We start from the raw sequence: 20374 nt of genomic DNA on the forward strand, positions 1-20374 counted from the left end.
TTGGCCTTTGCATAGTAAGAATCTAATGAAGATATTGTGTATTCTGCTGGGAATCATCTTATAGAGAAAGACAGATGTTATGATTCTTCAGATTTAATTTGTTTTCTTCAGCAATATCACAATTCTCTTCCTTTAGCCCTCCCTACATGCACAAAACAGAAGGCCCCAATAATGCTGTTTGTTCCGTCAATTCCTTCCTGGAATAAATACCTAAGACTAGTCCTTCTTTTACTTTCTTTCTTAAATACAGACATTAAGTAATACGAAGATTGCTTCTGAATCCTGTTCTCCCAATGGAGTTGCTCATGTAATTTGCCTCCTGCAACCTGGTCAGATGTGTGCTCCTGGTTCTCAGAGATCACACACTTACAAAGGGCACGCTTATTTCTTTTCAAAGCAGCAGCACAGAATGGATTCAGCTGCATAGTACTATATCCCATGACGAAAGCATCGAATTGGTACTGCTTGCCGAATAGAGCTCATTTTCTGAAAGTGTACGGAAAGAGTTTCGTGTGGTCTCATCTCTTCTCCTGTGACCTATTCGTAGCTCCTTTGACTGGGTTCCAGAATTCTGAATTGGTTCAGTGGCAGATTCAAAGAGCCTTCTTTTCATCTTGACTGCTGTTCTCAGAGCTGTCTCTCTCCCACAGAGTTCTTTTTAAACTATCCTTTCTAGGAATTTTTACTGCAAGCCCGTAAGGATTCAAGTTTTATCTTCCTTTTGTTCCTTTTCAACATCAATTAGTGGGTGAGGCAAACTGAGAAAAGATAAATCTACAGTTTTGAACTAGGAATATAATTCAAAGCTGACATTGGCTTATCAACCTGGTATTTCTTTTTCCCTTTAATATGTGATGATACAAAATACAAATGTTCAATAAATGTTTGTAGACTAGATTTGAGTTTTTACTGAAATATTCAGAAATGGAAAAAATGGTAAAACTAAAAAACAAAACAAACTAAAAAAAAAACCAACGAGACAATAATCAACCCTTAGACTCTAGACTCTAAAGTGAAACATCTGTTTTAATTTCCTCACAACTTTGAATTGCTCCTACATATAATATACTGATTTCAAAGGAAACAAAATTAGTTCTGAAGTCACATTAAGGGACACCTTTCAAACAACGGATGTCTAAGCGAATCACAGAGAGCTCAGTGTTCATCTGTTGTGAGGCTTTTATGAGGTTGACAAATCCCAAGAGAAGGAAAGCAGCCAGTCCACGATGCGTTCCACTGAGGGACTCCCCACAGGGCAGGAGGAAATTCCCACTTTACAAATGAACCAAAAGAAAACTTTACAGACGAAAATTTTTTCTCTATCCACAGGCTGTGAAAGTGGCTTGAGCAAACAGCTTCGATGTATCCAGTACTGTGACAACACACACGTAAGACAAAGACAGACTGATGATCACCACCAGGGAGCTGTTTTCCTGCTAATAAGATCCAGTTTGTTTTTTTTGGCAGGTCATTGATATGAAAGGCAAAAATATTCCTATGGCAGTAACATCAGCTTGGGCTTTATTGGTTTAAATTATACAACCGATCTGAACACGGTGTATGGATGCTTGGCATGTGTTTCTGTGGCCTTCAAACAGAACACATTGAGTGACAGGTGGGAGGCAAGCCCGAAGCACCGGCCCAGAGCAGAATTCCCAGAGGTTGGCTGCTTCTTTGGCTACAAGCTGTTTTTAGTTGGTAAAAACACACTTTCCACAAGGAAACACCTTCCAATTCTGTATAACTTAAAAAATTGCTAAGACACTTTGCTTTGTGGCTTTAAATTGTTGTTTGTGTCTTTGTTCTGAGTTTTGCTTTGTTTTGTGTCCCCTGCAATGCTCTATTACCTCCAAATTTCATGGACCACCACTTAAGTTTCATATATAAATACAAATTTTCCTTTTTTTGTTTTCTTCTCTCTCTCTCTGTTTTCATAGAAATAAATCAGACATTCTAAAGCCATCATTTAAATATGGGTGCTTACGCTGCTGGAAAATGAATAATGCTGGCCTAGTTCTGACAAGTTAGTTTCTTTTAAAAATATAACATAAATTCTCTGTTTTCACCTAATTTCCAAAATTTTTAACTGTGCCCAGTTTTCCAAAAATGCTTCTTTTAGGCATTTTACTCATAGTCACATAGCATGACGGTTTAAATTTTGTTTAGAAAATATAGAATGATGAATCAATTTTGCAAAATATTTCAAACTAGAGGAGAAAATCATTTGGGAAATAGTGAGTTGCCCTACTGTGGGTAACCATTCAAATACTGAAGACGTTACACCTCCAGTAGAGGGAACAGTTGAAACTACTGTGTACTCATTTCAAAAGAGATAAACCAATTGTCGCATTTGGAATATAAGAAGTAATATACGGTAGTGATGTTCAGCCAAGGAAGAAAGAGGCCTGTGAATTCCTCTGTAGAGATCTTTGTGCAGGTATTGCGTGATGCAGAGCGTGGCACGTAGAGGTATTTCCCTAAACTGCTAATATTGCTCTTTTTCAAACCAGCTAACTTTAAGATAATGCTAAAAGCATGATAGGAATTTTCCCAGTTGTCAAATGAATCAATCCTAGCTTTGGAATTCTTTTTTCCAAGTCAGCAAGTATTGAATGCTATTCATATTTAGTGATTTATATTGTAAAAATATGCTCTGAAACATGGGCAGCAATGATGTTTTCCTGCTGTAGCCAGATGCTATCAAATCCATAGTTGGCTGGATCCTTCCGTGCTGGTGCAGAGCTGTTTGTAAGTCATGTTCCAGTGAATGACTCAGAAATTATAGAAACTTCTAAGGGAAACTGGAAAGAACTAAGATTTCCATTTGGTAATGTCTCATGCACTCAGTTAGAAAAGTTTTCCCACGATATTTAAATGAATAATTCATTGATTCAGTAGGTTAACATTTGAGAAAAAAACATGACATAGAGGAGGTCAGACATTTAATACTCACTGTAGAGGATAGTTCCATTCAAAGTGTTTGTTTTTATAGTCAAGTAGATGGTAACGATTCGGTTATGTTCCTTCTCCAGGACAGATTTCAATTCATCCAGGGTTTTAAAAAAAGGCAGCTCTAAATAGGAATTCCCGTTGAAAGACGGAAAAAATAAACCTGCATCTAAAAAAAAGTCATATTAATAGCATTATGTTGCTAAGCAAGTAGATAAAAATGTAGTGTTTATAGTTAGCATTCAAGAAAGTAACAGTGATGTTTCTAAATATTAGCCCCACCTTTAAGAAATTTAGATATATAATATAACACATTTGTAAAATCACTGTCTCATTTAATTAACCACCAGTCAAGAGGAAAATACTCAAAGCAAGAATTTTTATTTATTGTTCATGGATGGGCTTTAAGGGTGAATAAACACTCTGAAATTGTATGAAAAAGTCTGTGTCCCTGCATCTGTGAATAATAGTTTTCATCAGATTCTTAAACTATTCTGTGATACAAATGGCTGTACATCAAATTATATACTTAAAAATCAATAAATTTTATTTGATGTAATTACACCTTAATAAAACAGTAAAAAAAAAATCTGTGACACAAAAAGATTAGAAAATAGTCATATACAGGAGTTTTATTAATATTCATTAATATTTAGTGCTTTTCAAAATACTTAGATAAAATATTTTATAAGTAGTATTACTGTAATATGCAAGGTTATTAATTTTTTAGAGTTGTCCTTTGAGAATTATTAATCTTTTAAATGATTAATCTCATAAAATCTTGAGGCACATAGAATTAGAAAAGTATTTTATTGTCAGATATTTATATTCAGATCTATAGGCTTGGCACATTGAACAAGCGTAACACATGGGATGTTGGAAATGCAACTTTAGTGTTTGTCTTTCTCACGAGGGTGGAAATTTTCTCTTCCTCTGGATGAAAACATGGCAGTCCCTATGAGTCCTACCCTCTCTCTAAGTTATCCAACGATTCAAAGACTAATCCCCACTCTTGGAAATGCATCAACACTTCTACCTTCCTACAGAGCCATGACTTCCCCTGCCTGCTCCACCAGCCAGGACCTATAGGGCTCCTGACACCTCTTATGTGTCTTGAGGGGCTAGAAGAAGCTGGCTTCTCTTTTTCTCTTCTACCACCTGCCCTTCAGGCTGGCTGCTGTTTCTGCCGCTTCCAGCTTTGAAAGGGGAGAAGGCAAGGGGAGGTGGAAAAGCAGAGGAGAGTGTTCGAGCTGGCGATGGATACTATCACAGGCAGTCCTCTTGCTCTCTAGGAACAGTGGGTGTTTAAAACTGACTGTTTCTCTCATGGTAGGAATATCAGATAAGATACAGGATGCTCAGGGAAATTTCCATTTCAGATAAACAACAAATAATTTTTGAGTATAAGTATGTCCCAAATACTGCATGAGATATACTGAAAATTATTCATTGTATATTTGAAATTCAAATTTAACTGAGCAGCCTGTATTTTCAGTTGTTAAATCTGGAAATGCTATGACTCATGAGAATTTGTGCACTATTTAGAAACCCTCTGACAACTGCAATTCCTAGGATTTGTGCTATAGACTGCCTCGGGCTTGTCATCTCTAACTTGGTTCCACTCTGATTTTTCATGTTATACACAGACTCTTGCTGTTGACCACTACTTGTCTGTGTCAAAGCAAAAGTTGCACTGGACAAAGTTAAGCAGGCAAGGAAGACTTATTCAAGGCTGTTGTCAAAGGGGAGAGAGGCCAGATCTCAGTCTTTCTCAGCTCCCCTGAAACAAAGGGCAGCAGAGTTTTTAAGAGCTGAGGTGGGGGGATCAGAGGCTACCTGTGTTTGCTAATTGGCCTTACCTGCCAAAAACATAAGCTTTCTCATATCTCCATGACAGGAGGTAGTTTACAACCTAAAGCAGGACACCCACTGAAGTTAGGGTCCTGCCCTCCCACAGAGACTGGAAGACAGGGCACTGTGTTTCCAGATGGGTACGTTTCAAAGAGATGGCTCCAGGTCCTGGAGAAAGACAGTCCTGGGTTGTAAAATAGGCAAGAAGCTTTTTAAAAGATTTATATCTCAAAGAGGGCAAAGGAAGAATTTACAATGGAAAGCTTTCTAAAGTCAATGCTTTGAGAAAAGTGAGGTCAGGGGCCTAGCGTCAGAAAGAAGTCTGTCCAAACTTCAGTCAAGCTGAGGGGAATGTTAAGGCCATCTTGGCCACCTGACTAGAAAAACCACCTGGGCAGAACATAAAATGACTCCAGGCCAAATCTCTTTCCTGAGGGGTCCATATGTAGTCCGTGGTAAGCACTCCTGCCTTCTCTGCCCTACTGTCTGTTGGGGTGTAGTTAATTTTCAAACACTCTTTTTTATCTCTCTTTCTCTCACTACACACACACACACACACACACACACACACCCCGAGGCTGTTTGCCCACAAACGCTGTCAGATATGAAGAGGGGAGAGGGTGAGGTTGACATAGCTCTCTACAAAACTATTAGCAAACTGCTTGGTTTAAGTTAAATGCTATCACATATTTTACCATTCCTTGGCCATCTGCACACAATTTTTTACTCCTTGAAACTTACCTTCCTGGCTCTATATTTTACTGGATGGTTTTTTCAAAGGTTTTTAAGCCTAGTTAGCATATCCTTCATCAGTGCTTGTATGCCTAGAAATCTCTAGAATATTTGACACTTATTTTTATTAAAACTTTCTCCTTCTTTGTCTCTCATGACGCAGTACTACACTTTGTCTCTTTACCTGCCTGAGAGCTCCTTTTCAGACTGTTCTGTCAACCATTCCATAATGCACACAGTTTCCAAGGCTCTGTCCAGGCTCGTCTAGTTCATTTGTGTCTTTTCTAAATCTGCTCCTCCTTCATTTTCTTACTCAGAGCACTTACTCTCCCAGGCTTAGAAAGTCAGCATCATTATCCACCCATCTCTTCTCAGACTACTTGCTGGTTCTTGTCACCTCTTTCTTAGATCAAACCTTGTAACTTTCCTTCTGCTACCACTACCCTTATTTAAGATCGCATTGCATTTTGACTCAGCTGTTGGCAGCAGCTTCTTTCTAATGGGCCTCCCTTCCTATGGTGTCTATTTGCTGTCATTTCTGTTACGGCAACTTAACTCAGTTGTAGTCATCTAAGATCTTGGGTCAAATACCTTCAGTAACACTGAATAACTCATCTGTTTATGGAGCAAACCAGGTCCTCCACGATCTTGTGTTTTGGTGCTTTCACACACACACACATCTACAGGTAATGTTGAACCACACTTTCTTCTGTGGTTCTACTTGTGTTCACACTGTTCTGTTTGTCTGGAAAGCCCTTCTCATAATCCTAGGTACACAAATCTTCCCTTAACTCAAGGCTCACCTTGAATATTCCCTCAGATTTGAACTCCCTATCATATTGTATCTAGAGCTCTTTTAACGCTTGCATTGTTTGCGTTGTTTTCTACCTTACTTTACAGATGTTGTTATAAATGTTGGGTAGATTGATAAAAGAGTAAATCTGTTATTTTGGATGAGGGAGGAGATCAACTCTAATTAGTAGAAGTAGAATATTCTAAATAAGGTAATTCTAAGAAGACACTGGGGGAAATATGAGTTAAGGAGATGTTTGATTTCTGATGGCCAGAAAAGCCCATAACACAGTTGGAGTTTCACCAGATGGAGCAGAATGTTTAGCAGATATTGAACTGCACATTCACCACTTTTTATTTTTTTTTTATTTATTTTTTTAAAGATTTTATTTTTTCCTTTTTCTCCCCAAAGCCCCCCGGTACATAGTTGTATATTCTTTGTTGTGGGTCCTTCTAGTTGTGGCATGTGGGACGCTGCCTCAGCGTGGTTTGATGAGCAGTGTCATGTCTGCGCCCAGGATTCGAACCAACGAAACACTGGGCCGCCTGCAGCGGAGCGCGCGAACATAACCACTCGGCCACGGGGCCAGCCCCACATTCACCACTTTTTAACATATTATTAGGGGAAAAACCACATGCCAATCAAGTTAAAATGCAATGTAGCTAGCTGTACACTGGAGGAAGTTTGTATGAGAAATTTGGATACAGATATGGAAGAGGAAAATGGTTAAGATGACAAAGAGATGGACTTCGGTTTTAAAGAAATAGAATCTTTAGTATAAACTTGGCAACTATTTGAATGTTGCATATCTGTTGATTCTACTGTGATATGGTTTTAGACACTGTTTCTTCATATTACTTTTACCTGGACTACTTAGAGTCACTGATGTGTTCATTCATTCAACAAATATTTATTGAGTGACTATTACATGCCAGGTACTGGTCAAGGAATTCAGTGGTAAGCAAAATAGATAAAGACCTCATCCTCACGGAGTTTGCATTCTAGCTTCATGGAAGAAAACTGCAAGCTAGAAGTTGGTGGAATTTGTTCTTCTGATGTGGGAGATTTTTTCATGGGCCCCAGGAAGATATGCCACCCTGTTTCCTTGACCATTTTTCCCTGACATTTGCTGTCACCAAGGAGCATTGAGCCTAAAGGGAGACTAGATGAAAGAGAGAGTTTAACAGAACCCATCCCATCTACCCTTCCACACTCTGCTTTCTCTAGTGGAAAGATCTGTGTTCAATTCATCTTTGCATCCCCCGTGGCATGATCAGTTTTTCACATTGTAGGCAAATACATTCTTAGGCAAATACAAATATAGATAAAATTATCATTGGTGGTAGTTTTGAAAAACAAAAAGGACATAAAAATATTCTTATAATTAAAATGGAATGAGGAAAGACTACAGAGGTGGGGTTCTAGCATTTTTCTTGTGGTTAAGCTTTTCACATTATTGATAAATCCACAAGAAAAATCTCTGGAAGAGGATAGTCTTTATTTAAGGGTTCATATATGACTTATTTGGATCCATAATCAGGTTTACTTATTCTGAGAAGTAGTGAACTCACCAAAAGCAATAAAAATATAATTCAATTTGCTTAAAAAATGACTTCCATGTTACTTTGCAAGAGCATGTCTGTTGTATAATTCAGGCACACCTGCCTGTTTCCCAGCTCACACACTCCTGGAACGTTTTTTCAGAGCTGACAGGTTTTATGAAAATCATGACAGGGAACAACAATTATGAACAATAAACATTTGCTATTGAATTGCTTTCTAACCATATTAATTTTCATTATCATCATGCTTAGTGGATATGTTGAGAAACAGAACTGCCCTGAATGTGGAAAACAAGACTAATTGGGGTTAGGCGGAGTGTTTCCTGCTGCTTCCCAAAGCCTCTTCAGGCGATGCTATTTGAACACACTCCAAATTCATGTTTTTCCAATTATAACTGGAAAAAAACTCCAGCATCTTTATATGCAGATATGTACTAAATAGCTTACAAAATATGTCATATAGCAGTTAATTAGTGGCTTCTGATTGCAACAGAGACATCAGTAATGTTTAAATGTCTTAAAAGATCATATTGGCTAATTTAACTAATTCTATTAACTTTTATACGGTTAACAAAATTTAAAATCAGTTCTGAGTCATGGGAAAATCCAATAAATTAACCCAGAAGGAGGATCTTTTAAATCCTTAAATTACATTATATTAAAAAATAAAACTCTCAAATTGTCAAAAGAACATCTGAAAGCATAGTACTGATTTTAAAGCCCCTTTGTTAAAAATATGAATGAATTTAATTTTTTAAACCAAATATATTTCTATAGTATGAATCAGAACCACAGTCAATTAATAACAACTCACTGAAATTTTATCCAGAAGAACACCATGGATGTTTTATTATATCTTTATGATAAAGAAAACACGGAAGAGATTAATATCTTTACTCTGAATATGAGGCTACTGAGCCACATAAATGTTATTTATTTTGAATAGAAATGGAACTCCTCTGTCTACAGTATGAGTTATGATCCTCTTAGCCTCGTATAAGGGTCTTCTGTGATCTAATCTCAGAAACTGACATACTAACATACAAATAAAGCTACAAATGCAATAAGGCACAAATTATTCATATACAACTTTATCTTAAGTCTTTGTACTAGAAGAAATACAATACTGTTTGCTATTCCTCCTTTATAATGGAAATAGATTTGACTTACTCAATAGAAATTAAAAATTAATACTTTTGAAACGTTTTTGTTATCTTTCTTACTTTCCCCAGAGAGAACATTATACAAATTCTATGACTAAGTTTATAAAAAGGAATAGACTGATGCAATGCAATTAGTAATAAATATCATTTAAAAATATTACATTGCTCATTTTATAATTCTGGTTTTATTAAACTCTGTGATTGAAAGGAATATCACCAGTTAATAAGTCCATATATCTCTTCCGAAGAAAGATTCATCACTAAAAGTAATACATTTAAGCAATGATATTCAAAGATTCAAAAGCTATAATCACCTATATTATCCCCAAATTATAAAATTAAGTTCCAAGACCCATGAAATAGACTTAAACACTATTCATATTAATTATGAGAAACTTCAATGTCTTAAAGATTTATATATAGAGTACATATACTATTATACTATTTTTATATATAATATCATGTATAGTACTATAGTGTATTATATAAGTTACACTAAACGTTTTTTATCACATTATACATTTTTCCTTATTTTAGAATTAAAAAATTATTTTAGATTTGGATGGTCCAAGTCTCCTGGACTAAGTTATTACCTTGACTTAAATAGTTTCCCCCTACTAGACATTCACATTTATATTAATCCACAAATATTGATTGATTTATTAAGTCCCTGTTAAGAATGATCAAATACTCTTTTGTTGCTTCTAGTATGGCTGCTATTTTTGCTGCATCTACTTTTGTCTCCCATAGGAATGCACTTCCCAAAATGAGGGCAGAACTAACATTTCTCCTTTTGACCACAACCATTGCATTCCTCCATTTAAAGCTTCGAGAGAGTTGCTCTGGATCTGACCAAGGCAATGCACGAGGAAACAATACGTGTTAAAAAAAAATCTTTCTCATCCTTCATTGTCACAGCCAATCTGGCAATAGTTTCTTATCGCTTGGTTTCTCTCTCAAAGAATGGTTGATCATCATGATCTGCCCTTTGACCCTCTCAAAAATCTGAAGCTTTAAAGCTCTGACCCTACCTCCTTCTTCTTACAAAATGAAACTAAGTAAAACATTGTTTAGGACACCAAAAATATCTTTCATGCAGTAAAAATAAAGCTAGGACAAGAAATATACAAGGAACCATCAATTTCTCACAGCCCGTACTTGACATGTTGTCATAATAGCTACCAATCTCTCTCTAGTCTATTTCTATACCGTCTTCTTCACTTACCTTAGAAATTTTCCCTGAATGATCTCATCTGTTCCCATAACTTTAGCTACTTTGTAGCTTCTGAAAACTCTCAAATTTTTATCTTTAGCACAGATAGCTTCTGACCTTATATATCCAGCTTTCCTCTAGTCAGATCTACTTGAAAGGAACATAGGTTACCTAAACTCAATATATCGAAACCAGTTTGTTGCTTTTGAAATTTCACCTTCCTTCTCAACATCAAGTTAACATCTTCCTTGTTATTAGTACAAATACTTGCTTTATACTCCTGTTAAAGCTCTTATTAAACTGTACGATATTTCCCTGTATGACTTACTGTATAACATCTATGAGTTCCTTAAATGTAGGCATGATGGTTTAATCTTTTTGTGGGCCAGAAAATAGCACAGTTTTGGCAGATACTCAATAAATGCTTGATGAATGAATGAATATGCCTCTAACGTTTTGTTTTCCATTTTAATTTTAGAATTTCCATCTACCAAGTTGTTCAAATAGCAATCTTGGCATGGTCGTCAAGTGTTCCTCTTTTGTTCTCTGCCTCCCAGCCTCCACATCGTTCACTTTATCAGTTATTTATTTCTATTGGTTCTTCTCCCCTTGTAATGCCTTCTTCATCTCTTGCCTGTACTCTTCCAAATGCTTCCTGACGAGTCCTTGCAGCTTCAGTTTCTCCTCTGTTCAATTTCTGTCAAATTTCTTTTATTTAAACATAAATTTGGTTGCTATTTTCCTGTTAGAGTCTTCAGTGGTTTCCCACTATCAGCAAGATAGTAACCTTTTAATTTGGCCTAAAAGATCATTCCCACCTTACCTTCCAAGACCTCATAATTCTCCAAATACCCTATATGCTATTCACACTATACTACTCTGTATTTTGAACATTCATTGTTTAGTTACACTGCTTCCATTAATGCCTCTGTTTATTGGTCTTTGTCTCTTCTTGCATCATTTTGGTAATTTTCTTTTTTTCAAAAAAATCATCTCTTTCAGAGAAGTTTTCCAATGCATTGCCATTGATTTATATATAGTACCATAAAACTTTTAATGTACACTTCATCTATGGTTATGTCCTTATTTTATTTCTAATGTATATTCTTCTTCCTCCAACCCCAGATTTACCTTGCCCAGTTTTTGATGGCCGAGCAGGTCAGCCAGAGTCTGTGAGCCTTCTGTGAGGCTTCAATTAGAGTGCTTCCACTCTGTTCCGCTTTCTATATAAGGTTTACGAGTACTAGTTTGCTAATTATGTTTGAAAATCATTAATCTAAGGCAATACACACAGGACTTCAATTTTAGTATATGTGCTGCCGAAGCGAGCACACACAGGACTTCAAAAGTAAAGGTACAAATAAGCTGCCACGTCCCATGACCCAGCCTTGTACTTAGCTGGTCCCCAAACTTGCTCCCATCATGGTTGGGGTGATCAAGCAAGAAACAACTCATGTTGTTTAAATATGACCATGTGATAGACAACAGAATGTTAATTTATTAATTTAAAAAATATAACTATCATATGGATGAGGATGCTGACATTTCTATGATTGTCATATTTTTTCCTACAGTCATACTACATTGGAAGAACATTATAATCAGTAAGTCATTGACGACCGTGGAAATCAGAACCCAGAGAATTAGAGAAATCTTCTCAAAATAAGAAATTTTGGCAAAAGATATTTGCAGAAAATGAAATACATTTAAAAATGCCTCACCTCATTAGTACTCAGGAAATACAAATTTCAATCACTATTACATACACAATTTTACAGCTTTCGGATTGATAGAAATTAAAAAGTCTGATCATGGCAAGTGTTGGTGCAGATGTGGAGTAATTGGAACTGTTACATACTACTAGGGTGAGTAAAAATTTCGTACAAACACACTGGAAAGCTATTTAGCAGTATCTGGTAGTAATTAAGAAGTGCATAAACTAACAACCAATTGCTTGCCTAGATCTGTCAAGAACCTGTTGCATATGTATTGAAGAAGGTATATACAAGAATATTCAGAAGAGTATAATTTATAGGATACAATAATTACAAAGAAAGTCTAAATTTTTATTAATAGGATGTTGGAGTATAAATTGTGATGGAGTCATATAAATGAATACTATACAACAGTGAAATAAGTTACTCCTACAAATATTAACACGAATCAACTTCTAGAGCATAATATTGAACAAAAGGAGAAAACTGCAAAAGACTATATAGATACAGTTGGTATTATTTATATAAAGTGTTTAAAACAATACTATCTGTTATTTAGTGATGCACGCTAAGTACAAATAAATACGTGGGGATGATAGGGACAAATTCAGTCTGAGATGGGTTACACAAGGGCTTCAAATGTGTTGGAACCTTTCACTTCTTACACTCAGCAGTGGGTACATAAATGATTGTGATGCTATTCTTCACATCTGTTTAGAAGACAAATTATAATCTTAAAGTTGTTGGTAATCGTGGGAAATAGAACACAGAAAACCAGAGAAATAGCACTTGTAAGGGCACAATGATGAGGTCTTTGCAATGCCTCAGTCCTTTCTAATTTGTCTTCTCTCCTCATCCCTCTACCAAAGCAGCTCTGACTAAAAGTGTTCAATGTCTCCATTAAGATTTAAAAGAACAGGCAGGGTGATTTGTACTATATGCCCGTTATTTTTCTCTTCAGGTTCGGCTGGTTCAGAATGTCTTTGAGAATAACAGTGTAAATAGTAAGCTTAATCCATCACGATTGCAATCTTAGCCGCTGTTTCAGGTGCGATCACGTTATTGGACCAGATGAACACAGTCTCCTGGCCTCTGGTATGTAAGTATCAATTCAGCAAAGCCTCTACTCTATTCTAACAAGCAGAGAACTCTAGAATTAGTGTGCCTTTACCTGGCAGGGATAACATTATATCTTCACAGTCTTACCTCAAGCTTACATCAATTCTCCAACACTGTATCACAATTTAATCCATGAGGACCTCGTTTGCTTTACTAAATCTCCCACAAAATACTCTATTGAATGATTTACTATGTTGATGGTATCTTGCTGATAATACCCATTTATAGTATCTAAAAATAGAGAGTATCGATGTCTTGGTAAGATACATGAGTGCTTAAGGATGGAGAATGAATTCCTGTGAAAATTAAGGGCCCTGACACGAAATTTTTGTGGGTCCTTTCATCTAGAACATATAGCATATCCCTAATCAAAGCAAAAAACAGGCTACAGCTGGTGGCAGAGAGCTCGAAACGGTAAAGGAGAAAGCTGAGGACCAGTGTGACTCGCTAAAAATAACATCATGGAGAAATTGGAAGAATTTCATCCGTTTATATATTGTTTTGTTTTGATCCAAGTGATATATTCAAATTATTGTTTTATATAAACAATTTTTTCCTTTTTAATTTTCTGACTTTAATTCTGAAATAATTTCCTTATTCTGGAAGTACTTCCTTTTCAAGTTGTTTTAGTGAGTATCTGTTGCTGGTAAAGTCTCTCAGTTGTTTTTTTTTTTCTGAAGATATATTTATTTGGGCTATATTTTTCAGTAAAAGTTTAGTTGTGCAAACACTTGTAGACAGACATTTAGTTTCTCTCTACAATTTGAAGATTTTATTTCTCTCTTGGTTGGATTCTATTGTTGACATTTTAAAATAATTTAGAAACATGCTAGAATAATTAGGCATCTGCACTTTCTCTTTCCGTCCACCACATTTTCAACTCTTCTTACATATTCGCTTTGTTTCTCTGCATTAAAATATTCAGATGTAACTTCCTGTACTTAAGTCTTTTCTCAGCTCTATCCAATCTGCTATTTAATTCATCTGTGACATTTTCAATGATTATATATTTCATTTCATTGCCTGGAATTTTGTGATATCCTCTTTTTGCCTTGCTTATTTTTTAATTCCCTCGTATTTTCTTCAGCATTTTAAATTGGGTAATTTTGTTTCTGAATGTAATGACTCTAACACCAAAAATCCTCGGGGGTGTAATACTACTATTCATTTTCTCTGCAGCATTTTGCTCGAGGTCATCTTTCTTAGCTGGTAGTCCGTCTTTTTTGCTATGTAGTTATTTTTGATTGATGTTTATTGGTGAGAATCTATAGACGCCTGATTTGTGGAATTTGGATTTACAAAAGCGGATTTGCTTTTGCTTCTTCCAAATATCCTGAGGCTTTCAGATTGAGACTGTTTTATAGTACTTCCTAGTTTGGAATTTCTTTAACCAAATTTGTAATATAAATTAGAACCGGAGATGTGCGTGAGGTCAGGGCTGTAGAGGACTTCTGGGGAGGGGGTCACGTGTACACCTGTGGTCAAGGTGGCTGAACACCAACAGTTTTCTCGTTGCCCTTGTTTGCTGGTAGGGTCTTCCTTCCCCTCACCGTTTCACTGACTGAAGTCCCTCAGAGGACTAAACTGTGAAAAGTTTGCTGTTTCAACTCTTGACTTTGTCCATACACAAAGATCTTTCTTTGCGTCTCATGCTGTCCTTAAAACCCTTATCTCTAGGTACCTGAAACCAGCAACTGTTGTGGTTTCACTGTTTGTCTCCATTCTTTCGTAGATCGTCTCTGGTTTTTGGTCCTCAGCGCTTTCCTTTATTTTCTGAACTCTGGGAATGATCATCTGGACTCACCTCTGCATTTAAAAGGATGCTCATTTTATTTTGCCCCACATCTTAATTGATTTTTAGTGGGAATGTTTTTCAGAATAGCTCATGTACCTACTGTTAGAGGTAGAAGCTTAGTGCCATCATCTTTGCTATGGAGTGGATTATATGGAACCTCAAGGATGGTACTATCTTTCTCAATTAGACTTGTTTAGAGACCAATGGTAAAACTTCCTTAGGACCGCAGAAGAATCAAAAAGCCTATTGATTTATAGAATGTATACAGTTTTTCCCCCCAGTATTTCTCATGCATATTTATTCATGAATGCATGCGCATAAAAGCAAAGCAAAAACAAACGAAAAAACAGAACAAAAGAGAAGCCACAAGTTTGACCATAAGAAAAAATGATTTTGTTTGTTTCATCTGTTATATCTTTTATGTATCCAAGGATAGGAGAAACATTGATAATTTATACCATTTCTAGATAATTTTACACTTAAATGTTTAGTATAATATTCTTCTTTATACTTTTCAAATAATGACTGTTTGAATTGAATATTAAATTCCCGAGGATTTCAAAAGTGTGGATACAGTACTTACAGATTTGCTAGAATAACAACATTTTAACACACTTAAGCAAAAGCTTAGAAGCAAATTGCAAATTATTGAAAAGTAATCATTGAAAAGTAGCTATCATTTTAAGTGTGAATTTTAGTAGACTTTGCCTACTATTAAAACGATGAATTTCATAATAACACTGTTAATTCATAGAAATAGCTTAAATTATAATTTAAAAAACTTTTTCTATGTGGGAAAACCAAGGCGATTGACTTGCCAATCAGAAAGCACTGATTATATCAACTACTTTTTAATTTGTTCATTAAATAATAGCCATTTCAGGGCCCACCATGTGGCTGAGTGGTTGTTGGCGCACTCTGCTTCAGCAGCCTGGGATTTCACCAGTTTGAATCCTGGGTGTGGACCTAGCATTGCTCAACAAACCGTGCTGAGGCAGCGTCCCACATAGCACAACCAGAAGGACCTACAACTAGAATATACAACTATGTACTGGGGGCTTTGAGGAGAAGAAGAAAGAAAAAGAAAGAATAAGATTGGCAACAGATGTTAGCTCAGGTGCAAATCTTTAAAAAAAAAAGCCATTGTTTATGATAAGCTGTGATCTCATGAAGAGTATATTTTCAAACTTATTCATTACATCAAGTACTAATAATAGCATGCATTTAATGTGTTTTAGTTTTAGAATAGCCAGACTATAAGCAAAGAAAAATCTAAAGTTCTACATAATGATTTTTAAAATGTCACAAAAATTCCTGCACATTTGAATCATGTTATTATGATTATCATAAAGATTACTTGGGGGACTATAAAAAAGACGTTACCAAATGAAACAATGTTATATTTAATATTATAATGTAATTTGATGTTGATTTAAGTGGATTCACATAATTAGAGATGTCTTTTTTTTAGTCATCAAAATAACTCTCAGAAATAAAAATATCTGTTTTTGTCATAGATTTCAAATCTTCATAGCGATTTTTTTTTCCAACCTACAATTGCCAGGTTGGTAGAGGGTGGGACATTCACATGTAATAAAAAAAAAACCTGTCAGATAAAATTTGAAATATGGTGTAGAAGAAAGAGAATATGGTCGTCAGAGAAAAAAAAATGACCTAGATGATGCCATGTCAGTAGGAACAGTCTGAAGCCTGAATGGCGACAGAACAGGGTGGTTTGGGTCAGTCTCCCGGAAGCAGAATACACTGAAAGATGGTGGTCATGGGAGAAAAATCTTTCCTCCTTTATGGGAAAATTGTAAACTAGATGAATAATTTATCAGCCAACAGAAACACAAGGCTCTACTCTACCATGAATATTATTGTTAAAAGACAAGCAGTTAAGTGATTTTAAAATCCTTAGCTGAGATAAGGAAGCTTAAATAGTAATTAATTTAAAAAATATTTCAAAGCAACTTTGCTCAAGGCACCTTAGGATCCAAAATGCATCAGATATAGATCCTTAATTCAATGAGTTTCCACTCTAACGGAGAAAATTAGTCAATTAATTAGTTGATAGTTGCAGTCAGCAAGCAATGAGCTTATTATATCAGCATGAGTAAGGGGAACAGTAGAACAACCTGGTGAGTAAACAGGAAAGCTGCGAGTTCAGTTGACCAGGAGCACAGACCATGTGAAGAAGAGTCATAGAAAACAGATTTAGGGAGGAGGAGGATCAGAGAGGGCTGGCATGAGAGAAAAAAGAAATTGAACTTCATTCTGCAGCCAGAGACGTTAACGTTTATGAGCAGAAGAGTAGCAAAATTAGAAGTGTCCTTCCAGAATCCTAAACTGCCAGCAATGTACAGATAACTTGAATTAGGAAGAGTAAGAAGATTAGTTCAGGTTAGAAAGCTGTGACGACAGTTCATGTGGAGTGAGGGTCAAATCAAGGATGCTGGACATAGTGAAAGAGAGGAAGGAATAGATGGGAAGGGCTTCCTGAAGCAGGAGGGACTGGACTTGGCAAGGAGTAGATGGTGGGGTAAGGTGAAAGGAGATCTCAAGAGGAAACAGTAATGTTTGCAAGTCTGAGTGACCCACATAAGAGAGGGGACAGAAGCTGAAACAGGAAACTCAGGAGGAAGAGGAGTTTAGCAGTGGAGGGTGATAAGTCAGTTTTATGTTTGATCTTGTGATGCAAACAGGATACTCGTGTAGAAATAAGCAGCGGATGATTAAAAATATATGTGTGCACCTACCCACATGGACACGTGCATGTGCAATAATACAAGGAAGAAAAGACAATATTCTTATTTTCTGCTTTACTGCTTTAGCAATTAACTGGAAGCTTTCCTCACGTTGTAGGTGCATTTTATATGGGGATGAATTGAACTTAGTGATAACCAGTGGCTTTTGTTGGACCTCTTTGGGATCTCTTACTGTTGTAGGTAACTCAAAGCCTCTGAGTTTTACAGGAGCTTAATAGCTAGCCATCATTTTCCAGTCTTTCAAAAAATGGTGATAATACACCTCCAAGAAAGTGTAGATGTTCTGGGTAAAACTCAGTCACCTCTCTTCCATGAAGTTTTCTGTTTTTTTTTTGTGTTTTTTTAAAAGAAAAATACAGTAGTTTCCAAACTGTTGCTAGTCTACAACACTTTCGCTGGTCTCCTTCAGTCTTAACATTGTCACAATTTGTTTTCGTAGCCACGACCATCAACAATTTAATTTTTCAGTCAGTCCTTTGTATAAGCTGTATACATTGCCTATTATTTGTGTGTCCCAGGCTTAGATAGAAAGATATGATCAACATCTATATTCAGCTCACCAATACAGATGATTTGACATATCTGAGACAGGCATGAGTGGAAGGAGGGGGAGGGGAAGGAATGGAGAGGGAGGGAATGGATGAGGAGACGAGAGGAGAGGAGAGGGGAAAAATACAAAGAATCAGAATCCTCCCCTTACAGTGGCTAGCTTTTATTGAGCACTACTATGTGCCAGGCAATGCTCTCAGAAGTACTATTATTATCTGTATTTTTCTTAACGAAAAGACAGCTGAGACCTTTAAGCCTCTTTAAAAGGAAAGCAATTTTCTGAATGTTGCACAGTTAGAAATATCTGCCTTTGAGGACTGACTCTGCCGCTTATTAATTCTAGAACCGGGGCTCTTAAACATATTGCCTGACTCTCAAAAGGTTATGGAAGACTGATTGCCACACAGGGTTCCATCCCTGACTGCAACATTTCCCGTTTTCCACCTGATTTCTCCTCTTCCTCCCCCTGTAGCCTTAAGACCCTGTCCCTTGAACCCATCATCCCTAAGATGTCCCTTCAGCACTGCTCTGGCAGGAATGTCTAACATGTCTCGGGCTCTCATTTGGTGTGAGAACTGTGCTAAGAACTATTTTTACATGGATAATCTATTTTAATCCTCAGTACAACCCTGTAATTACGTATCCCCTTTTACAAATGAGGCATCGGCGGCTTGGAAAGGTTAAGTAACTTGTGCAAGGTCACACAGCTCGGAAATGTCAACCTAGAAACTGTAACTTCAGAGGCCCTCTTCTCCAACTCTAAAACATACACAATGCATATTATTGCCATTGCATTCAGCAAAGCTTTAGGTTGGCCCTTTTATCTATGTGGGTAATAAAATGTGTTTTTTACTTTCTCAGTTTTAAATACGAAGTAGCTACCTCTGTAAACAGTGCCCGTTAGCCTAGCATTATTACATCTTTTCTCCTCAACGTTGAGTGTGTGATCCTCTTTTACTAATAGATCACAGGCAGAAAGCATTCTTTTCTCCTGACCCTACTACCACCTGACACTAAATGTTACTCTAAGTCTCTGACTTTCTTCAACTCTCCTTTATTCTTCATCATTCAATCCTTTGTCCCATTCATTGGTCCCTTCTACTATTCTTTTCATCTCTTCAATAACTTACAAAAGCATTTTCAAGAATTAGACATCTACATAATATGAAAAGAATTTCTAGTCTATTATAGTCATTTGGAGATCTCTAATGCAATATCAGTGAAATAATTAGGAAGTTATCTCAAGTGTTGAAAATAATCACATATTCTGAAAAAGTTAAGAAATAAATTACTACAAACAGTAAGGAATTATGACTGTAACCACATGAGCATACTTTTCAGCAGTTAAAATGCTTCAAATGCAATAAGAACTTGGACAAATGAAGGTCAAAATCCAGAGACAAACCTAAAAAGTTTCAGCAGTTTAGTTCAATAAGCTCAAAAGTGGAAAAAACTACATTAGAAAGTGCCTGAATTGCCGCCACTTATGTGCCTGGTCTTTTTATCTGTGGCCTGTATGACAGCACAGACTCATTCAGCTAAACTGCTTTGATTCTGGCTAAGAACTATGAGTACAAAAGCACTTGAATATATGGGAAATTGTTGGGTTCAAGCGCAGGGCAAGCAATTGGTATGAAAATAAGGGAAAGTTTAAAAGTTCATATTGTAAACCAATTTTCCCTCTCCTATTAAAAACTAGTGGGATAGAAAACTGCTTCCAAAGAAACCTCTTTGAAATCACAGCTAGAGACTGTGAGCACGGTGTTTCGCTGGTGGCTCACTTTGTCTTCCTTCTCTGGCTGGATACAGACTTCTGTTGGATTAAGGATAAAAATACATCGTAAAGTGCTACACAGTATGAACAGGTGATTAATGGTATTTGTGCACGTAGAATCTAAAGAATCTTTCAAAAAAAGAAAAGTAAGCATAGAGGAAATATAAAGGCTTTCATACTCCCTCCTCTCTCTATTCTCCACCTCACAGCAATAATAGACATCAGGGGCAAAGAATGAAGTAGAATATATATATTACTTAGACATACTCTTAGAAGACTCCACATTGACCCTTGGTGATAGTCAGATTTCTTGTATTAGGCACTGGGTGAGTAAATGCATCAGGTATAAAAACCACCAGCAGATGAGTGACTGTGTGTGTGTGTGTGTGTG

General features: G+C 36.4%; 1 protein-coding gene across 1 annotated transcript in view; it reads right to left on the bottom strand.

Annotated features, from left to right (window-relative positions):
• The window catches only part of LOC111769165 (protein eyes shut homolog), a 1017614-nt gene that overhangs the window by 260604 nt on the left and 736636 nt on the right, over nucleotides 1-20374 (bottom strand). Inside the window, exon 21 of the mRNA XM_070244139.1 lies at nucleotides 2954-3118. Within this exon, the coding sequence (XP_070100240.1) occupies nucleotides 2954-3118 (165 nt within the window). The remainder of the gene's footprint in view (nucleotides 1-2953; nucleotides 3119-20374) is intronic.

The sequence above is a fragment of the Equus caballus genome, chromosome 20 (assembly GCF_041296265.1).
Source record: "Equus caballus isolate H_3958 breed thoroughbred chromosome 20, TB-T2T, whole genome shotgun sequence".
NCBI lineage: Eukaryota > Metazoa > Chordata > Mammalia > Perissodactyla > Equidae > Equus > Equus caballus.